General features: G+C 42.8%; 1 protein-coding gene across 3 annotated transcripts in view; it reads right to left on the minus strand.

Moving 5' to 3' along the window:
- Positions 1-22,861, minus strand: part of P4HA2 (prolyl 4-hydroxylase subunit alpha 2) — a 100,229-nt gene that overhangs the window by 1,361 nt on the left and 76,007 nt on the right. The window contains exons 9-15 of one of the 3 annotated variants that reach the window (XM_083181831.1): positions 19,283-19,353; positions 17,683-17,782; positions 16,527-16,580; positions 9,392-9,451; positions 9,264-9,329; positions 4,013-4,081; positions 2,997-3,093 (exon numbers count right to left, since the gene is read on the minus strand). In XM_083181831.1, coding sequence (XP_083037957.1) covers positions 2,997-3,093; positions 4,013-4,081; positions 9,264-9,329; positions 9,392-9,451; positions 16,527-16,580; positions 17,683-17,782; positions 19,283-19,353 — 517 coding nt within the window. The remainder of the gene's footprint in view (positions 1-2,996; positions 3,094-4,012; positions 4,082-9,263; positions 9,330-9,391; positions 9,452-16,526; positions 16,581-17,682; positions 17,783-19,282; positions 19,354-22,861) is intronic. The other 2 variants (XM_083181830.1, XM_083181829.1) reach the window with 2 other exon arrangements.

Below are 22,861 nucleotides of genomic sequence, written 5' to 3' on the forward strand. Positions count from 1 at the left end.
TGGACATCTATTCATCCAGAGCATAACACTGCTTTAGTGAAAGCAAAATGGTTTACAATACTTAAGGCAACAGAACTAGGGTTAGGAAAAGTAGAAGGAAAAAGAAACCACTGTGGTTTATGAAAGAAGTAGCAAGTATTGTGAAAGCAAAAAAGATGTTTTTTTTAAGAAATATAGGCAGACACAAAAATGAGATGTATCTTGTTAGACAGAAGGAGGTAATCAGACATGCAAAGGCACAAGCTGAGGAGAAAATGGCCCAATCAGTGGGTAAAGGAGGCAATACTTTTTGTAGGTATATAAGTGACAGGAGAAAAAAAAAGGCGGAATAATAGGACTAAAGACAGAGAATGGGAGTCTTGTTGAAGGAGACAATGTATTAGAGCAGGGGTGTCAAACTCAAATTCATCGGGGGCCGCATCAGCAGTTTGGTCACCCTCAAAGGGCCGGTTGTATCTGTATGACTATGTGTCCACTCTTTATTATCATAAATTATAGTCACTGGATTCAATTATTACTGTTTTTTGTAATAATGTAAGTAATAACTAGCAGGGAGATTGGCTGGGGGCCTGGGACAGGGCACAGTGACGTGACGTCAGATCGCCCAGCAGGTGACCTGGGCCTTTGGGTTCGCAGGACTCTCGCTAAAGTTCTGGACTGGTGGTGACAGTGGGACAGATAATGATAATGACCCTGGACACAGGCAGCCGCACTGCAGATTTTTGGGCTCAGGCTGCGGCTGTTTGCTGCTGGCCTGGCTCTCTGCCTGCCCGGCCACGGACTCTGGACTGGACAGACTGGTCTGGACAACAAGAGACAACACAACTGTGCCCACCCCACTGCCGAACTTACAGTATATACTGAACCAACTGATGCCACTGCTGCGCAGCGCGGCACCACAGGCAGGAGGCAGCTCACCGCCGGGCCGGCGTCCAAGTCCGACAGGCACCCGCAGCAGCATGCACGTCACGGTGTCACTGGCACTGCTGTCAGGCGGGCGTGTGTCACACATGGCAGCGCCGTAGCCGCTGCCCGCAGGAGGAGCCGGGGAGGAGTCGGAAACGTCACACAGTGACACTAACAAGTCTGTGTCCACTGTCCTGCCTCCCTCCTCCTCCCAGCGAGCGCCGCGGCGGAGTGACTGTGTCACCCAGCTTCCTCACGTTGTTAGGTATGTCTCTCAGTCTCGTGTCGTCATGTGAGTGTCACTGAATGTGATGTGACACTCACACTGTGATGGCTTCCCGCAGTAATGTAATCTGCGCCAGGCGGGGGTGGGAGGCGGCTGCGCGGGCCACATGACGAGGTCTGGCGGGCCGGATTTGGCCCGCGGGCCTTGTGTTTGACACCCGTGTATTAGAGGATCATCTTAATAATTATTTTTGCTCAGTGTTCACTACTGATAGAAAGAGGGAAGGGCCACCATTAAGTTGCAGGGATATTGAGATAAATTATATAAGAAAATATACAGAGGAGAAGGTCCTAACAGAACTATAAAAAAAAAGTGGATAAATCAATGGGGCCAGATGGGATACATCCAAGGATACTAAAAGAGCTTAAAGGGGTGCTGGTAGCAACAGAATTACTGAACCAGTTACTAACTACAGGAGTAATTCCAGAGGACCGGAAAAGAACAAATGTTGTACCACTGCAGGAAAGTGGCAGCAAGTAACATGCAAACAACTACCGACAAGTGAGCCTCACATCTGTAGTAGGTACATTTATGTAAACACTATTAAAATTAGGAGTTGTAGATCTTATATCCAGCAATTTACAGGATCCCAAACAGCATGGATCGAGGGAGATCATGTCAAACAAACCTTATTGATTTTTTTTGACTGGGTGACTAAAGTAATAGATAAAGAAGGGATTATACTGTAGATATAGCTTATGTAGACTTTAGTAATGCTTTTGACACTGTCCTACATCGAAGACTGTTTTCTATCCTGCAACCAAGATCTTATCCACTCAACCATATTAGTATCCAATCCCAATTTAGCAGAGGGTTGTAATAAATGGAGTGCATTCACCGGAGGGTAATGTTTCACATTGGGATACTCTAGGGATCTGTACTTTGCCCTGTGCTTTTAAATATCTTTATTGGTGACATTGCAAATTATATTGAAGGGAAAGTATGCCTTTTTGAGGATGACACAAAAAGTATGCAACAGGATAGACATCCCTGGTAGGGTAAAATAAATGTCCATCAGTGATGTCCCTGTGGCCCGCTAAACATGGTCGCTTGGCTATATTGCAAATTTGACCTGCATGTTTGGAGGACATCAATCACCTTTAACAACGCACAGAAGTGTGCATCATTAATGATAATGAGTGTACACACTAGACAATATTATGGAGAATATCGCTCAGAATCCCCTTTCTGAGAAATATTGTTCACAATATCACCTAGCGTGTATGGGGCTTGAGACTCATTTTCAGCACAAAAAGACGTCCAAGATCAGTAGATCTGCATAGGACCTGGCAGCTCACTCACACCAGGCATCTCGTGCTACACGGTGTATTAAGGCTACATTTTTGAAGACATATCTGTAGCTGATTGGAGCCAGTAGATAGCTGTTAGATTAAACCAGCTATAATATTAAACTGAGGCAGAAATTTGCCTAGACAGTATAGCAACAGAGCCTCAATACCTACAAAGTAATGCAGTACAATGCACTTCCGCATGGAGTTTTAGCTACTTTGTCTTGACAAAGTTATGCAACGTCCACTTTGATAAAGTTGTATTTTTTTGTTTTATAGTTTCATCAAAACTAAAAAAAGACAAAGTTAGTAGCTAAAATAGAAATATGTGAAAATATGTAATTAAAATAATCTACATATCTGTTCTAAGAGCAAACTACTGATTAAAGAATAATTCCAAAACACAGATCATTTGCATAGCACATTAAGTTATACACATACACATAACATGGATGGTTGATCATTGAGTGGACAGGCCAATATTAAGCAGATATGTTAACCAGAAAAAAACTCACCCCATTTACTACCTACTAACACGGGGCAAGCTGCATGTCGTGTCCTGTAATCTCCCTCTCCACTTCTAAAGAGATTGTACCAGAAAACTGCTGTGCCCTAAAAAGAAACAACAAAGGTGTATCATGGTTATAGTAATAAAATAGGGATGAAGTGCTATCTGATTTGGCTCTTACATGTCAACAAAAAGCACTAAAATCTCAAAAACAATAAAATAAATTAAATATGTAATTTGTAGTAAGACCACAGCAGTGATGTATATCCCAGAGTGCCTCCTTCTTAGCAGCAGGAGCAGCTGAGAGTCCTTACTCCAATTCGAAAGATATTTCCCATCAAAGCCCCACAAAAGCCAATGTAGCAGCTGTCTGAACATTCAAAGCAATAGAAATAAGAATCCTTGATAAACACTGCATACGATATCCTATAAAGCCCCATAAACACTAGGTGATCCTGGCCACGGACGATATCTTTAACCATATGGGTGGGTACACACTGAACGATATTAAAAACGATGTAACGATATTAAAAAGTGACGTAACTGAAACCAGCTGAACATGCAGCTCAGTGGCTATATAGCCACATTGATCTGCATGTTTAGCAGATGGGAGGAATCATTGAGAGTACACACTAGACAATATTGTAAATGAGTGAAGGGGCTTTCTGAGCGATATCATTTATAATGTCCTCTAGTGTATATGGGGCTTAAGTGGTCCTTATTTGCACTTAAGCTAAAGGACTAACGCGAAACTGCAAATTGCACTTGAGTACTGTGCCAATGACCGCGGTAGCAACGAAATTATGAATATCCGTCATTCACATGTACACTACTGAGCCAATGGTTGTGAAAGTGAGAGGTGTGGATATAAGCATTTTGTGTTGCATTAGCTGTAACCAGTCACTACAAAGAACATGACTAAAATGTATGGTATACAGTAACAAAGTATTTTATTCTGTACAATATTTATTACATGGTGCACTTACTGTAGTTTACATGTGTGGTTTATATTAATTACTTTACCTTCCTTGGCCGAACTGCTGCTCCAAAGTCTGGGAACACTGTGGACCCTCCAGCTTGCACATCACTCATCTGAGCAGAGCAAATAAAAGACACACACATAAATAAAATACTAAACCATACATATAAAATGTATAACACATTCAATTTGAAGCATAGGGAAGTAATAAGTGCTTCTTTTATAAAAAAAAATAAGTTATTTTAGAAACCTGGAACAAATTTTCATTTTCAAACCAAGGAATATGCAGGCAGCCCATAGTACATATGAGCTTATTGAACACCAGTTTCTGTAGGGCAACATATATTACATACTACAAGTAGAGTTGGGTTATATTTTAGTCATACTTCTTATATATTTATATGGTACCTATGCAATAATATAAAATAGTACCATTCTTTGTAACAGTCAACAATTTTAAGGAAAACTGATCTTAGCCGTTCTAACACTTATGGTTTAAAGCAGTGGTAGCCAACCCTAGCCCTCGAGAGCTACCAACAGTTCACATTTTCCAGACAACCTAGCTGCTGCACAGCTGCACTCATTAATCACTGACACATTTTAAAAGATCCACAGATGGAGCTAATTAGCTCACTTGTGATTCTGTGAGGAGACCTGCAAAACATGCACTGTTGGTAGCTCTCGAGGACTGGGGTTGGCTACTCCAGGTTTAAAGGATCAACCATGTCTAGGTAGACATCATACAGTCCACATGCACAAGATCAACAAACAAAAGGTCAATACAAGCAAAAGGTTGACAAGAAAATACAATTCAACGTGAGTTTTTCATGTTTTTCGGTATCTGGTTGTACATTTCTTCTTGTGGACTCCAAATGATGTGTACCGAGTCACTTGCCGTGCGCCACTATCACTGTGCTTGGTACACTTTACCATTTTTTAAGCTGAAACATATAGACTCTCATAAGCATTCACTGGCATAGTTTTGGCATGTACCTTATTATGTCATTAGGCCCATTGTCATCTCCAATTTTGCTTCTAATGCTTCACCTGTTTCATCTTTGGTGCTATACTCTCCGGCAACTTGTAGCCTTTGATGTAATTATTCAGTGGTTTACCCCTTTTGTCTATAATACTGCAGCAGTGTTTTGCTGTGTGGTATATATTATGATTTGCCATGTTTGTCACTATTATTGTATAGCAACACTGTGTGCTCATTGTGGGCTTGTCGGTTCTCTCTCCAAGCTTTGAGGTACCATGATGGAGCAGATCGGTTGCTTGGCAGGCGTGATGTCTTCTCCAGAAGTTCCTCGCCCACATTTTACATACAAACGGATTAATTTTACAAATCAAAGAAATCATGTAAATGTCTAAAATCATGAAAACGTCTACCTTGTTAAGGAAGAAAGAGAACACCATCAAGAATGATAGGAAAACAATGTATTCTAGGGTCTATTCAGGTTGAGTTGGTAAGCTGCGAAGATCACAGCTTACCAGCTTACTGAGCACCTGAGACGACGGCCGTCTGAACCGCCTGCAATTTCCCTTGTTAACATGCAAGAAGATGTGTAAAGAAGACACATTTGCGCGCATGTCTCCACTGCAGGAGAAACCATTCAATGGTCGTCAACCATCGAATGATTTCTCCTGGCTTCAAAAATAAAATTCAGTGGGAACTGACTTTTAATTGTGATCGCCAGGATAAAGACAGGGCAGGCGGCTGACATCCTGTGACGTCAGCCTCCCGCCCCCGGCAGACTTGTCCCGCACAACGTTTTCATGGGAACGCTCATAAAATGCTAGCGAATGTATAACTCGTCGCGTCTGTTCGCAGTTGGGGTTTCCACATTGGCATCGAGGCAGGGGCCAAATTCGGATAACTACAAGTGATCCAGAATCAGACCCTCTGTTCAATGCAGTTACTTATTTAAATTAATTTTAATTCCAGTGTACTTCATCCAGTCCAGATCAGGGATTAAAATTGCTTTATAAGGGTGCACAGGAGCCATTACAGAAAAATTGCATCTCATATAAAAGCAGCCCCAATACGTTTGTATGGGTCTTGATAAAATATAAACCTCGCCAAGCTTCAGAACCTGGCCCCAGCAGCTAGCACCATAGTCAGATAGTACTCACTGTTCTGCAAAGTGTTCCAGGTGTAGGATCACTTTGCAGATGTGTGGTCTGATGCTCAGCACCATGCCTGGATCCCCAACCCAGAAGTATTGCATTAGCTTGCACTTGAACATTACCAGGACAAAAAGAAGAATACATTGAGGCTCTGAGATGAGAAGATCAGCAAAATTGACTGCATGAGAAACCCCCCAGACATTTATTGAGATAAGCGCTAGGTGATCACTATCGGGCTATCTTATTACACCCCTTTTAAGTCCCAGTCACAGCACTTCAGTATGGTTTGCCATAAGAGAATCCATGCCATGCAATATACCGTTAAACCTCTGGGTGGTGAATGTTCCACAAACAAAAACTAGCAATATTGTGTCCCTGTACGGTGATTCCCTGAGAAGCCTGCCATTCATGTTCAGGCAGTGTAAACAGTCACCCGGGTTGGCACCTCCTCCCAAACTTCATTTAGTATGTTGAGCTGCATTGGCCTCTAAACTGCTATTGACCTTGTACAGTAATGTATGTTACTGCAGCACTGATGCAAACTGCAATAAATAACTTTGGTGGCTAAAACTGTGTTTATCATAAATCCAGAGCTGCAGTTGAGGATTCCATTATGCGGTGTGTCCTTCATTTATAATACATGCAGTAGACCAGCAGTGTAGCTGGAGTGGGATCAAGACAGCTTTTCATACAGTGAGATCATTTAACCCTTAGAATGCCAGCGTCTCTCACAGCGACTGTTCTTTTAGTATAAATACATATAAATACAGCCAAGTCGATTAGTTAACGTTTAGTTAAATATTGCACCCAAAAAAAAAAAGAATAGTCCCCTTGAGCTACGCCGGCATTTTTAGCGGATATTTTAAGAATCTCTCACAGAAACGTTGGCACTCAATAAAAAAGATTTGCTTGGCAATTTTCACACCGATTTGACAAATTCCCTTGGCACTCAAAGGGTTAAGGTTTATTAGACACTGAGCTACAAATGACTCTATCCTGCCTGAACATTTAAGTTGTGTTACTGAAGACTGCATGCCTAAATGGCTAAACAAACACATGCACAGCACCTGGAGTTCGGATGTCGCTCAGGAGCAAAATATTGCTACATATACCTCCGAACTTTCTAAACACCTTTCTGTAGCAGAAGCGCAAACTGGCACACAACTGTGGTGCTTGATAGGCACACGCTCAGCATTAGACAGAGTGATTCCCATTCATGTGCAAAAGCAATGACGCAATATTATACCTTTTGAGTGGAACTGGCTGCTTGGTACAGCACCTCCCCCAGCATCGCTCACTCCTATTCAATGCCACTAAAGCCTGAACTTATTGCACGGCTCAAGCACCTAGCCCCACCATCATTCTCTTCTATGCAATGTCACCACATGCAGAGCCATGTCATATTAAGCAAGGGAGGGATATTATGTAACAATCTGGAGATCTCTTTGCCATTTAGCTAGAATCAAACCCAGATTTATGGCAATGTAACTACTGTATAATGCCCTATGTGGGTGGGTTACACCTGTAGTGCATGTCATGTTAAGCAGGGGAGGGAGGGATATTACAAAATCGTACGGAGGTCTCTTTACCACTTGCCAATCATGCGGATTAGAGCCCACTGCAAGATTGATGATATAGTGTAATAAAGGAGATCGTTTTTGCATTACTCTTTTTTCCCCAACTCAACATCAGGCCCATTCAGTCGTGAGGAAGGGGCATCAATGACCAGCGTCCCAGAAAATGAGTGCCTTTCAGCCCAAACTTCTGAGCATGCCGAGGCCAGTGACTGATTTCCTGGACGCAGCCTCTCTGGCCAGTGTGAGAACACTGGCTATTCTGAGTAATCTGAGTTTTACTCAGCTGACCGATGTTCACTCAAGCGTGATACAGCAGAGGTCCACACAGAAGCGGTCAGGAGGGGTCTATTTACAGATGCTTCCTGTGGCATTAGCAAGACACAGCAGCTATGCAAAGCTGTCCATTTCTGAATCAATCTACTGGTGGTACTAATTATACCCGAGGATACCGTGAAAACATGCACTGTTCGGGTTCCTTGAGGGACGAGTTTAAAGAAGACAGATAGAGAATGCATGTTATATTATAGGTAGTATTAATATTTTACCGTTTCAGCCTATGATTAACAGCTGAGAACAGATATTAAGGGTTGATTGAATTAAGCACAAGATACCTTATCTTGTGCCTATTATTCAGTGTGTACGCACTATATAATTTACAATGTGCGCTCCCGTGGATCAATAATAACCCGGATCATCTGAACACGCAGTCTAATTTGATGATATTGTCTGTGACTGCATGCTTTGGGTGATGTCAGTGAACCATAACATAAACGATATCATTCCGCATTTCACCAGCGCATCATTCGAAGACATACAGCTCATGTAGACAGGAGAAAACCACATATGAAAGCAAATCTCTCATCTGGCACAATCATCCGTTCACATAAGCTTGAGGTGGGATAACCCAAAGTACATATACCCGCACGACATGCAATCGCAGTTATTATTTTCATATACAGTAGTAACAAAGAAATGTTAAATCGTATAATCACATTTTTGTGGTAAAATGTTACGGTTTCAGAATTTAAATAGTTTATTCTGTACAACAATGGCAAATATTACAAAACAGAAAGTCAATGTAAGCATATATCACCTTTCTGGGGGCTACTTTTAAGCATGCAAATCAGGCAACTGTGTGGTTTGCTCCTCCAAAAGGATGCCTTACGTAACTGCGTGCAAGCCCAATTGCCCCTGTACAGGGGTAATTTATGGCATCTTTCCATCTAATGTGGTCTTTCCCAACCGCATCTAAATGCAGAGGTTCATCAGTCACACTTAAAGATTAGGCTGCATGGATAGCAGATCTGAAGATGCGACATACGACCCGCAGGAGAGCGCATTAGTGCATTCGCATTTGATGATTTGAACAATCTCAATCAAATTTGTCGGAAAACGGGCAACCGCTCATAAAATCGTCTTATGTGTACCCATCTTAAATCTGCTGCATGCAATCACAAAGATAAGTATTCATGCTGAAGGATTACCACCTGGGCACAATTTGAAACACGTTGGCAGCCACTGTGCAAAACTCTGCTGCATTCCAGTTTTGTGAAGTACAACAGTTCAGGTTTACTGGATCGGTCATACTTACGTAGTTCAGAAAGGTTGCCACACGATTGCCAGTCCCTAACCGCTTGAATACATCAGGTTCCTTGCTCTATAAAATTAAATGAAAATGAACTGCAGACCTGGAGGGGTCACAGACACCAAGGTACTTACATAGTTAAGATATGTTGCAAGCCTATTTCCATCCGTTTTGAGATTGGGGTCAAAGGGACGCTGCAATAGATAATAACTTTAACCCAAATTAAGAACTATAATGAAAAATCATAACAATTTGTTATTGAATAAGGAACACAAAATACAATTGTACTTTGCATAAAAAGTCCAGCCATATAAACATTTTAGGAAATAAAGTGATTCCACTGTGAATTCAGTTCACATCAAATTTGTGAGATTACACCTCTTAAATAAGAGCACGCATTCACAAAGTAAGACATGGGAGCACAGCCAGGTGGATGGGTCTTTTTGAGTTATTAAGTTGATATTAACAACCAAAAAGTGTTGTTCTTAAGCTTTATTGGCGTCTGCAACTACTATTTCCCACTAATTGGCTAGATTCATTAAAGTAATTTTAATGTCTCCCTTTAAGTCATCTGCATGCTGGACAGCTAGCTGTCACCATCCTGCTTGTCACAAGCACTGGCTAAAGCCATGTACTCACAGGGCGTTTCTTCTAAGCAAATTTGACTACATCGTCAAAATCGATGAAAGGTTAGCCTGAGTCGCCCCGTGTGTACACAGCGGGTAATAGCGAGTCACGCCAAAGCAACGTCGCTATTACCCGGCCAAATAGACACTGCAGGCAAGAATATTTTAACTACAGTAACTGCAGTGTTTAATCAGCAGTACTCATGGGCTGCTGCTGGGGATGGCCACCAGCTTATCTTCGACAGCAACATCACGTTTTTGAATAAGCAAAATCGCTTAGTCAAAATCACCCAGCCTTCAGCTCGTACGAGTGATCATATTTACAGAGTTCAGTACTAGGAAATGTTACATTTTGATTGAGATTACTAACCTAGATTACTGTGGCTGTATATCATAATTTACATTTGCTCTTTGAAATAAATATTTAGGGGGGATTCAATTACCCCAATAAAATGTGAGGAGCGAAAATCATAATTGTTTTTCTATTTTTCATCGAAAAAACCCCCCCTCTAGTCATATAAATCTCACGCATTGGGCGGTATTCAATGCTCTGACGGCGAGCTATTAAGGCGAGCAGTGCCGATAGTTTGCCATCAGAGTATTCAACTGTCTCCCTTTTACTTGCCGTTTCCACTTTGCTGGTTCCTTTCAGCGAGGTGGAAATGGCGAGTGTGGCCATCAAAATGGAGTGGACTCTATACATTTGCGGCAAACATTTAAGGGGAACCTTGCCATCCTCTGACACATGGATTGCTTTTCCTTACCGAAAATAAGCCATGCTCGACTTACAAACCCCCTCGCTGCTGCATTGAATACACCTCTTAGTGAAACCTGTGTGTTTTCGGCCACTGCAGCCCCCCTTTCATCTGCTTTTGTTAATATTTCTTCACCTGCTATAGGCAGGCAAAATAAAATCCCTAATAAGCGGCAGCATGTGCCGGCTAATCAGGGATAATTGGATACAGACCATAGGCCCTTATTCTGATCTAAGCGGTAACGGCCGCTTGCGGCCGTTCCGCCGATGTTTTCGCTCTGCGCATGTGCAGAAGGCACTCTGCGCATGTGCAGGCGAAATCGCCGCACATTTTTTTTTACCGCCGCAAAGGGGGTGGATAGGGGCGTGAGGGGCTACTTAGCCTCATTTCCCTATGCATACGCCCCGCGTTTCATGGGCGTTCCCATGCAAACGCGGGGCGTACGCATGGTAATGAGGCTGTGACGCATGTGTTGGGGGCGGGCATCTGACATCGCCGGATGTCAGCTGCCCGCCCCCATACATGCTTTCACACGGACAAGTGTCCGTGAGGTCTATGGGTGCGGGATCTGGTGGAGCGTGCGGCCCTGCCTTCGATGGTCGGCGACCATCGAATGCAGGGGGCTGCTCCAAGATGGTGGAGGCGTATCCCCCGCCATTTTCATGCGGACCGCCACATGTCCGCGTACGGACGGCCGTGGCGATCCGTGTGGAAGGCGGGGATTCGCCTGCACGGTCGGAGCCGCATATGCGGCTCCGGCCGCACCAACCAGAATAAGGGCCATAGTTATTACTAATACATGGTTTAATGGTCTGCATATTTAAAGTAGTTTAAATAAATATAATCCTTTAAAAGTATTATCTGCTAATCATTTAATCACATTTTTCTATGCTTCCCTTACATGAGATGAAAGATGGAGTGTATTTATGTTTGACAGAAGAGGGCCCCTATGACTATCTCTTGGCCAGTTTTCCAGATAAACCAATATACATGGAGCCCATAGTTTCACTTGCAACTGGGGCCTAAATGAGGATCACTATTTTATCTTCCTTATATTATCAAGTACGCCTCTTGAACATTGGTCCAGCTGCCAAAATTAGGGCAACCATAATGGGCATATAAACTATACATAACCACCCCCCCCACAACTTAATTCCAACAGATGCAAGCAAGCGGCCATTGCTTAGCCTAATGCTGGGTACACACCTACAGATTTATCTGTCCAATCTATCTGGTGGGAACTAAATCCGGCAATGTATGGGAGCATATGAGACTCATCCATTTGCTCCCAATGCTGGAAAACAAACAATAGTAATGTAGATAAACTGGTTAAAGTCGTTTGATTTATCAAATTAAATCGTACAATCCTTGTATCCATATTCCAGTGTTTGGGAGCAATTGATCGATTGTATTTTTCTCTCCGACAGATAAATCTTTGTGTGTGTGCCCAGCTGCAGTACAAGCCCAGCATCCAGCATTTTACAGCAGAAGAGCACTAAGCACTTAACAACAATAACTTCAATTTAAGCACATGGTTGTCTTGTTTGTATTCTCTATGATCAGAGCAATTTTCAGGGTTTGGTTATCTACCTGCCAAAAATAACACTGTTTTTTAGATTGCCAAGATTACATCAATTTACTGTAATTGTGACAAGGCTTAATTTAGTAGCACAGTGGAATAATAATTATGGTACTTGTTTCCTAGCACGGCCACACCGATTTACATCGGGGTGGTCGTGTCGGAAAAATCGGGTCGATCGCATCGCATGCGATTTGGTCGCATGCGATGCGATCGTCGTGACCGACCGATTTTTGACCCGATTTTTTTTTTTAATGAAATGTAAATCGGGTCCCTGGGACCCGATTTTACATTGTATTCAATGTAAAAATATTCCCAACCCCCCCAAATTTAACGGCGTACACCGCACCCCACGATAGACGCCAACCCGAAGCGTGGCGAGCGCAGCGAGCTCGCGAGGGGCGGCGGTGCGCGTCCTCCGACCTTTTCATTCCCCTACTATCCACGTCGGCGTGGAGTTGAGAATAGAATAGTGTGGCGAGCGCAGCGAGCCACCGAGCCCGAAGCGTGGCGAGCGGACGCGGATACCTTCACAGGTAAACGCGTCCCTTCGCGGACTTCACAGGTGTCCGCGTCGCCACGGACACCTGTGAAGCCCGCGAGGGGACGCGTATAACTGTGAAGGTGTCCGCGTCCCCTCGCCACGCTTCGGGCTCGGTGGCTCGCTGCGCTCGCCACACTATTCTATTCTCAACTCCACGCCGACGTGGATAGTAGGGGAATGAAAAGGTCGGAGGACGCGCACCGCCGCCCCTCGCGGGCTCGCTGCGCTCGCCACGCTTCGGGTTGGCGTCTATCGTGGGGTGACGACGGGGACATCTATAATGTGAAATGGGTCATATTGGCCCATTTCACATTTTTTCACTATTTCAATGTCAAAAAATATTTTAACATTGAACCCGATGGAAAAATCGGGGGCATCGCGTCGTGACCATTGTTAATGGTCCCGACCGACGCGATGCCCCCGATATTTTACCTTTCCCGACACGATTTCAATGTTAAAATATTTTTTAACATTGAAGCCTATGGGGAAATCGCGGGCATCGCGTCGGGACCATTGTTAACGGTCCCGACCGACGCGATGCCCCCGATATTTTATCCTAGCCGGCCAAATGGACCTGATTTCAAAGGAAATCGGGTCCATCTTATGGATCGTGTACCTTAACTAAAGGTACACGATCCATAAGATTTGTGGCCGTGCTAGGAAACAAGTACCATAATTATTATATTTCATGGACTTCATATAGATAGGAAAAGTGCATTTATTGTTATTCCATGAGTCTGACTCAAGGTACTAATGTGTATTCAGTATTTGGGTTTCTCTATATGGAGCGGTATTATCTTGCCACAATGTGTATTCAGTATTTGGGTTTCTCTATATGGAGCGGTATTATCTTGCCACAATGTGGTTGTGCAAATTGCAGTTAATTTGGAAAATGATCAATTGATAAGAGAAATACCTTCTAAAGCCAGACATTTTATCAGCAAAGCATAATTGCATTGTGCTCACCCTCCACCAATCACAATATCTGCACAGACATCCACAAGGACACAACGGCAGTGCAAGAAGAGTAATCTCAGAAATTATTGAACGCAAGTGTTGGGTTTGAGTCCCTGTGATTAAAAGTAATATTTCATATATATATATTTCTCTAAAAACAAATATAAAGGCCTATAGTTTTGTGGGGTTAATGAAAAAAAATCATATAAATTTAGCTTCACACAGCTTGCAATATATTTTAATCTTAGCACCATTGTCAAAATATGCATAATCTACACATGCATACAACAGTGGCTCCCAAACTCGAACCTTTAAGGACCCCCCCAACAGTTCACATGTTTCAGGTCACCTGGCAGGAGTACAGGTGTACTCATTACTCAATGACACATTTTGAGAGATTCACTAATTATTACTAAGTATTACACTTATGATTCTGTGAAGAAACCAGGAAAACATGCCCTGTTGGGGGTCCCCGAGGACTGAGTTTGGGAACCACTGGCATACACAATATAAGGTATACTTTTGTGTAGTTTTAAACAAGCAAAATAAAAAACTTCCAAATCTGAACTGTACTGAACATTTGTGGACAGATTTTAAGGAGGGAAAATAAATAAAAGTAAAGTTATATGAAAACTTTTTTATATATAAATGTGAATATATTTCAAGTTATTTTGTACTTAAAATGAGTCTGTCCCCAAAAAAAAAGGAATTTCTTTTCAATAGACAAAAATAAAATGAATGAAGAAATGAGTCCTGAAAATTAAAATATAACTTAAACTTTTTCACAATAAACTATCTATTAGGAAGATTGAACATTTAAAACAGAGCGTGCTATAGAATGAAAGTTGTAATGAAACCAAACCAAACCAACTGACATGTGTCTGCCATTTGCATATTTAATGTAATGGGCCCCATACATCAGTACTTAATTGTGACACTCCTCAGATCTGGAGATGATTGTCACAATTAGTCTTTAATGTGTGGGCTCCCGCTTTTGGCGATCCCGATCAAAAATTGATCGGGATCGCCAATCGCTTGCTGAATCAGATTTTTAAGCATGTTTACTAATCTGGTATTATCTGTGGTTCCTTTTTTATTGTGTGGGCATTCTTGTTTTGTCTTCTTCTATTTAAATTATGAAAAGAAGTAAAACAGCTGAAATGACAATCGATTGAGGTGATGTATGGGCAATTTCCAGATATGAAGATGCAATCTTTAGATGGGAAAAATCTGCCGATCACTGAAATAAATCCGTAATGTGTGGGCAAGTCGAATAGATTGTAGAAACCATTTATCTGGCCAAAAAAATCACTGGATTTGGAAAACCATTAATTGTGATTGCTGATGTATGGGGCCCATAACACATTAAGGGGGAAATTTACTAAGGTACTGTAAATACGCCTGAAATAGGCATATTTGTAGACAGCCGTATCCTAATACGACTGCCTATACGTATTTTTCAGCATTTACTATGCCGAAAAGACGTCAATTTGTATTCATGGCACACTCGTATTTGTATTTACGAATGCGAATGCATACGCCACAGGAAGAATACGAGTAAGAATCACCATTCTGTAAAATGGTGATTCCTAATTTACTAACCAGCCACATGCAATATATGGCTGGTTATTAGCAGGATACGGCCACTAATTGCCGCAAAAATATGTCTGGAAACTACAACTAATATCCCAGGCGTATTTGTCAGAAGCATGCACGGATCTTATTATATAAGGTCCCGCAGCCAAAGCATTATACCCCGTGACCGGTTAGCACAGGAAGGTACTCTGGGGGAGTGGGGACCTGGCAAATGTTTGTGTAAAAAATAGAAACAAAATATTGTGTATTGTTGTGGAACTATGAGTCCCAGCAAGCCTACATCGCATGCAGGAACTTGGAGAACCACAAAAGTATTGACTTTCTACTGTAAATAAGGTCACATCATTTTATATAGCCTGGTACAAGCAAATGTCACTGATATCTGTAAGTAGAAGACACTGCCCAGAAGGTGGCAATGTTGAGTTGCAGACAGCATGTATGTGCAAGGAGGAGACCATAGAAACATAGAATTTGACGGCAGATAAGAACCATTTGGCCCATCTAGTCTGCCCCTTTTTTTACCCTTCAGCCTCATACTATTGCAGCAGTTATATCTCACTGGCTTACTCACTGTGCTGGAAAGCTATTGGTAGCTATCAGTTATGTGAGTTAGCACTGTGCAAATGCTTTTACTGAAACACATCCTATGTGTTTTTATGTACACAACTGTAAAGTGAACTTATAAAGGGAGAGTTAGTAAATAGATTCTGGTTATAAAGATGTGCAAATAGGAAGCATAATCCAGGACAAAGTAATGTGCACTATAACAATTTGCTGTCTATGTGTAACTAACATGTCATACAACTGCTAGCTCACGGCCTGATTCAGAGTCGCACAGAGAACATCCGTATCTGCATTTACATTATGCACGAGGGAGATACACATCTCTGCGCATCTGCGGCTATTTAGAAAAGCACAGAAGTTTGCTGGATCTCCACTAGCAGCAGGTGGTAACGCTGTAGTTGCACATGGATACGTGTGTTGTAGGCATGTAGGTGTAATTGTAGGCTACTAAAACGGGAGCGTTAACATACAGACACCGGCTGATCTGAGGCAGCTCCTCATAGGGTTGGTGAACATGAGAGGCGATAATGATGATTAATGCTCCCACAAGCCATTTATCAGCCTGTGCATCCAACTCTGAATCAGCCACTCAAAGTCAATAATAATAATACTAAATCATGCTTTGTATAAACTCTAGAATTCACTTACCCTGGAAAAATCAAAGTGTGGCTCATACTGACCTCCCATACCATAGTTTGCTACCTGGAAAACAGGACATGCACAGAATGACAGTTTGTAGATTGAGTTATTACTATTTTTATTACTGTGCTGTACAATGAGGAGGAACACAATCATAGCACAAGTTTGCCCTAAACAACACAATTACCTCTCTCACAGTGGTGTAAGAGCAGGGAAGATGGTGGTCTATTGTCATTCTGCTGAGTGGTGTGGTTTAGGGTAGGACTGGGAACAGCTACTGTAAGGTTAGATTCCAACCAGTGGCATAGCTTGGTTTGGGGGGGCTCCCCCCCAGCCGTTAATGGGGGGGCACCTTGCCCCCCCCCCCCCCCATCGCCGCAGGCTTACCTGTCTGCACGTCCTGGCTCCCCTCCTGGCTTCAATTAATTCTATGCAGACGGACCACGATAAAATGGCCGCCCCCATACCGCAGACAGTTTCAGAGAACTGTCTGCTTTAAGGGGCGGACATTTTATCGTGGTCCGTCTCCATAGAGTTGTTTGAAGCCAGGAGGGGAGCCGGGACGCGCAGACAGGTAAGCCTGTGGGGGCTGCGGTGCTATAGTTACGCCACTGATTCCAACTGTCTATTGTATAGTTGTATAAATATAATCACCCATGCAACACTACAGTGCTACATTGTATAATTATCACCATGAAAACAGGATATGCTTTTTGTTCTAAACACAAAAAGTGACTTGTGACTGACCTCACAGAAAAATCGGAACAATTATCATTGAAGATGATACATACATATAATATGTCGGCATGCATTTAGCCTCAAAAGAAATGCCTGGTGCGAGTGAACCAGCAGTTCGGTGCAACTCTGCTAACTTCGGGAATATTTGTTTTGCAGAAAATGGATCTTATTCAAGGAAAACACTGTAATGTAATATTTCGTATGCAGTTACATCTGCAGTGGAACATAGTAATACCACAGGCATGGCAAATATTTTAATCAGCAGTGTCTGCTTGTGTGTCTTATATGCATAGACACATTTGCAAAGAAATAGGCGCCCGGCCTTCATAAACTAGCTCATAACTAGGTGTGACGAAGGGCTTTTTTTTTTAGCGGCTCCTTAAAACTGAGAAAAAAATCCAGCTGATTTACATTAGATGAAGATTACCTGCAACAGCTCAGCGGTGTCAGCGGTGAGCCCTGTAATGGCCTGCATACGCTTATTCACCCGAGCGATAACAGGGTCTTCAAATTCTTCCAGCCAGGCACTACACAAAGGCAAAACACAACAGTTACACATGAGCAGAAATAAACACACTAACAAAAGTGTAAATGCTTTAAAACTTTAATAACTATTCAGCTGTTAGGATAATGCAACATAACATTTGTGAAATAGACTTTCCAGTAAGTAAATAATAATTTATTGCCCTAATCACTATTGTAACTCCTATAGCCTTAATTATCCTATATTTGTAAATGGGATTCTGGGCCTGATTCGGGTTTGCTCGGTAAGCTGCGAACATCACCGCTTACCACCCCACGATTACCCCCCACTGCCACTGATTCCCCTCAGTAACTTGCAATGGAATCTGTAACAAAAATCTCCTCGCATGCCTCCGCTGCAGGAGAAATCATTCAATGGTCGCCAACCATCGAATTATTTATCCTGCCTTCGCCTATAGCAGTGAAAACGTATTTGTATGTGCCTGGACGAAGACGGGGCAGGCACCGGTCCGTCCACGTACCCATGGGAACGCCCAGCATTTTCATTTTGGACACCCCATTTCTCCCTCCCCGCAATGAATGGCCCGGCGAGTGTGTAACTCTCCGAGGTCGTTCGTTGCCAGGGTCTGCAAATACACACCACAAGTGTATCACAAGTGGCACAGCTGATTCGGCTTATGGCCCATCTATTCTGCCAGACATATAGGACATCAGCCCTGGTATCACAAGTGGCACAGCCGATTCGGCTTATGGCCTATCTATTCTGCCAGACATTTAGGAAATCAGCCCTGGTATCACAAGTGGCAAAGCTGATTCGGCTTATGGCCTATCTATTCTGCCAGACATGTAGGAAAACAGCCCTGGTATCACAAGTGGCACAGCCGATTCGGCTTTTGGCCTATCTATTCTGCCAGACATTTAGAAAATCAGCCCTGGTATCCCAAGTGGCAAAGCTGATTCGGCTTATGGCCTATCCATTCTGACAGACATGTAGGACATCAGCCCTGGTATCACAAGTGGCACAGCTGATTCGGCTTATGGCCTATCGATTCTGACAGACATGTAGGACATCAGCACTGGTGTGAGAAGTGAATGAATGTTCTATGTATAATTAACACATACAGGCATATAGCACAGCCCAATGCTATGTCCTCTCTCAGGCTGACCTCGCTATAAAACTTCTGGAGACAGCACAGCACAAATCTATTAAATACACTCTTCCAAGGAAAACAAGGTCGTGGCAAAGGGTTCTATTCATAATTTGGTCTTCGTCCCAACAATATTTTTTTTCGTGGCAGCAAGGATCTCCAGGATTTAACAGTGAACAGATGCTAGGTCAGTGGCTCCAATAGCAACCAGTCCCTGCAATCCTATAACAGGAAAGCAATCGATAATGTGATCACTGTACTCCGATATCTGCTGTGGTTCCCAGTATAGATACAGTACACAATTGGTTTTGAATTAACCTTCTAAAAATAACTTTACAGTTTAAATGGCCTTCTGCAAACACCTTCAGAACCCACATCAGTTACATAATATCTTACCTCTTAGATACCCTGTAATTGGCTACTGTCAGAACACCAGTTTTAGGGTCACGAACCGTAGCTCTTGCTAACTGAAAAGAAGAAAACATGTACATTAAAATACAATAAAATGGTCTTTTACATCATTAACAAGTATTTGAACAGTAGTGTAAATGAAACTAGCGTTATTCCAAATTAATTTTAGGGTAAAATGTAATCGGATGAGAGATTCAGAAAGTGAGAAAGTCACCCGACTTACCGCCGATATCAGCCTGTTCTATGCACAGGGCTTAATGCTGCCCCTCACCTGTATATCTGACATTACGGTTATGTTGATCTGTCATTTTGACAGGCTGATAACTAGTTAGTTTACTATATAGTTTCAGAATGCCAGAGTGCCTTACATTTTGGAATGGTTATTATAATATGTATGAAGTAACAGTTTGTAAAAGATGAGTAAAGAAAATATGCCATGTAATGGGATGCAATTTAGCTGGCATCTATTCATAATGCACTGCTTCACATATAACAACACAAATAAAGCTAAATTGACCAACACCTACATATCCAGCCAATTGTTCTGGGGTTGGGTATAAAAAGGACAGGCATGACTTAAGCACAGAAAGGGGTGCCGGACGGGTTCCCGACAGTCGTTTACACGACGTCGGGATCCCGACTGTCAAAACGCCGACAGCCACCCGCTATTTTCCCTCGTGGGGGTCCACGACCCCCATAGAGGGAGAATAGAATAGGTGGCTTTTTTGCGCTCGCCATGCTGGCTGACTCCGGGTAGTCGGGATCCCGACGTCGGGATAATGACTGTCAGGATCCAGACGTCGGGATAATGACTGTCGGGATCCCGACTGTCGGAGTCCCGCACCACACCCCACAGAAAGACACAGGCTGACTGTCATCAGAGGAACATCAGAACGAACCTCGGTATGTATGTGTTTAATAAGTTTATACAATATATGGTGAATGGTAATGTATAAAGCATTGGTAAGACCTCACCTCGAATACGGTGTACAGTTTTGGGCCCCACATTATAAAAAGGACAGCATTGAAGTGGAAAAAATCTAGAGACGAGCAACAAAGCTTATTAGGGGAATGGAGAATTTAAGCTACGAGGAGAGATTAAGCAATTTGGGACTATTTACATTAGAAAAGAGAAGTTTAAGGGGGGACATGCTCAACATGTACAAATATATCAGGGGCCAATATAAGGAACTGGCAAACACCCTTTTTTCAACAAGAAAGGAATCTAGGACGCGAGGGCATGAGTTTAGATTAGAAGAAAAAAGATTTTGTTCAGCTAGAAGAAAAAAAATTCTTTACGGTCAGAGCATTCAAACTCTCTTCCTGGAGAGGGTGTCGGCAGAGACACTGAGTGCGTTCAAAATGGGGTTGGACAACACTTGTTGGTTAATAACATCCAAGGGTACAAATAAGAAATATAATCTGTCCCTAGGTTGAACTAGATGGATGCAAGTCTTTTTTCAACCTTACCTACTATGTAACTATGTAACAGATTACGGTACTTGTTTCCTATCTGGGCGCCCGCTAAGTTAATTGCGCACCATGCTATTCTCCGTAGCGAAATCTGATCGCATCGCATACATACACGATATTGAACGATGCAATGCGATCCGATTCGATTTCCCATAGGAAACAATGTTAAATGGATCAATTTACCCAAATCAGCATAGGGAAGAATGGTAAATGGGCCAGAAACCCCCAAAAAACCCACAGAGCAGTGGAATGTCCCCCCAAAAGTAGTAGACGCCACCCCGCCATCAACGTGAACCCGAAGCGTGGCGAGCGCAGCGAGCCCGCGAGGGGCGGCGGTACGCGTCCTCCGACCTTTTCATGCCCTACTATCCACTAGGGCGTGGAGTGAGAATAGAATAGTGTGGCGAGCGCAGCGAGCCACCGAGCCCGAAGCGTGGCGAGCGCAGCGGATACCTTCACAGGTAAACGCGTCCCTTCGCGGGCTTCCCAGGTGTCCGCGTCGCCATGGACACCTGGGAAGCCCGCGAGGGGACGCGTATAACTGTGAAGGTATCCGCGTCCCCTCACACTATTCTATTCTCACTCCACGCCCTAGTGGATAGTAGGGCATGAAAAGGTCGGAGGACGCGTACCGCTGCCCCTCGCGGCCTCGCTGCGCTCGCCACGCTTCGGGTTTATCTTGATGGCGGGGTGGCGTCAACTACTTTTGGGGGGACATTTCAATGTTCAGGGGTGTTTTTGGCCCATTTACTATTGTTCCTATGATAATTTGGCTAAATTGAGCCATTTCACATTGTTTCCTATGGGAAATCGAATCGGATCGCATCGCATCGCATCGTTCAATATCGTGTATGTGTATGATGCGATGCGATCCGATTTCATTACGGTGCCGTACGTAGAAAACCTGGGCGCCCAGATAGGAAACAAGTACCCAGATTACTATAGTGGTTGATGTGGACATGGTGGTCAAACAATGGCCACTGAGTGGCAAGGAAAGGCATTACATTGGTAACGTTTATTGTATGTTGTATAAATTTGTATAAATGCAATTAGATTGCTGCTTATCCTTATCATTGTAAATGATCTGCCTGCATAGTTGATCTAAATTATTAAATAAAGGTGGTTAATCTAGTATTATAAACAAAATAAAAGATATATTTTTTAAATAAATTCTATAGTCTCTAATACTAATTGTGTATAATATAACATGGTATTTAAGACGCTATGATTCACAATTAAAATGCAGGTGACATATACAGTAGGCTATTATTCTGGTTCACTCAAAGGCAAACTCCTTCTAGATAGAACAAAACCATGTGCACTGCAGGTGGGACAGATGTAACATGTGCAGAGAGATTTAGATTTGGGTGAGTTATTTTGTTTCTGTGCAGGGAAAATACTGACTGCTTTATTTTAACACTGCAATATAGATCTCACTTTCCCACCCAGATGTAATTCTCTCTGCACAAGTTACATAAAGTTACATCTGCCCCACCTGCAGTGCACATGGTTTTGTCCATTTGAGAAGGAATTTGCCTTTGTGAGTGAACCAGAACAAGGGCCTTAAGCCCAGTTTAGCTTGCTGCTTGTGGCTGGCTGCCCAGAGCTTCAGCTGTGGCTGTGTGTTACTGGATCTATCCTTGGGGAGCATGTACAGTGTATCTGATGTGTAATAGGATTGTAAAGAAGCTACACTGACAGCCTGAGTATGAACTGTAATTAGGGATAGCCATCGGTGCAGCTGCCATCAACGGTAAATGGTAAGATGGCATGATTACCAACTATGCAATAGATGACCATTGATGGTTTCAACTGATGGTAATCCCTGTTATTTAAGTGACTGGCCTAATCAGAACCTGTTGGTTCATAGGTGCTCTTGTATCATCAATGGAAGCAAATCTTCTGGTTCTACCCGATTGATGGCAAAAAACATTTGACATTGGACAAAAACCATCAGTGATTCTGAATCAATATTATAATTTAAAGTGGTAACATTTTTCATTGATTAGAATGTGAATCATAGGAACTGGGGTGTAGAAGGTAAAATAGCATCCCATGATGCTATACTATACATAATCTAATGCTGGCCAT

Source organism: Crinia signifera, chromosome 4 (assembly GCF_055691185.1).
Source record: "Crinia signifera chromosome 4, ASM5569118v1, whole genome shotgun sequence".
NCBI classification, from domain to species: Eukaryota; Metazoa; Chordata; class Amphibia; order Anura; family Myobatrachidae; genus Crinia; species Crinia signifera.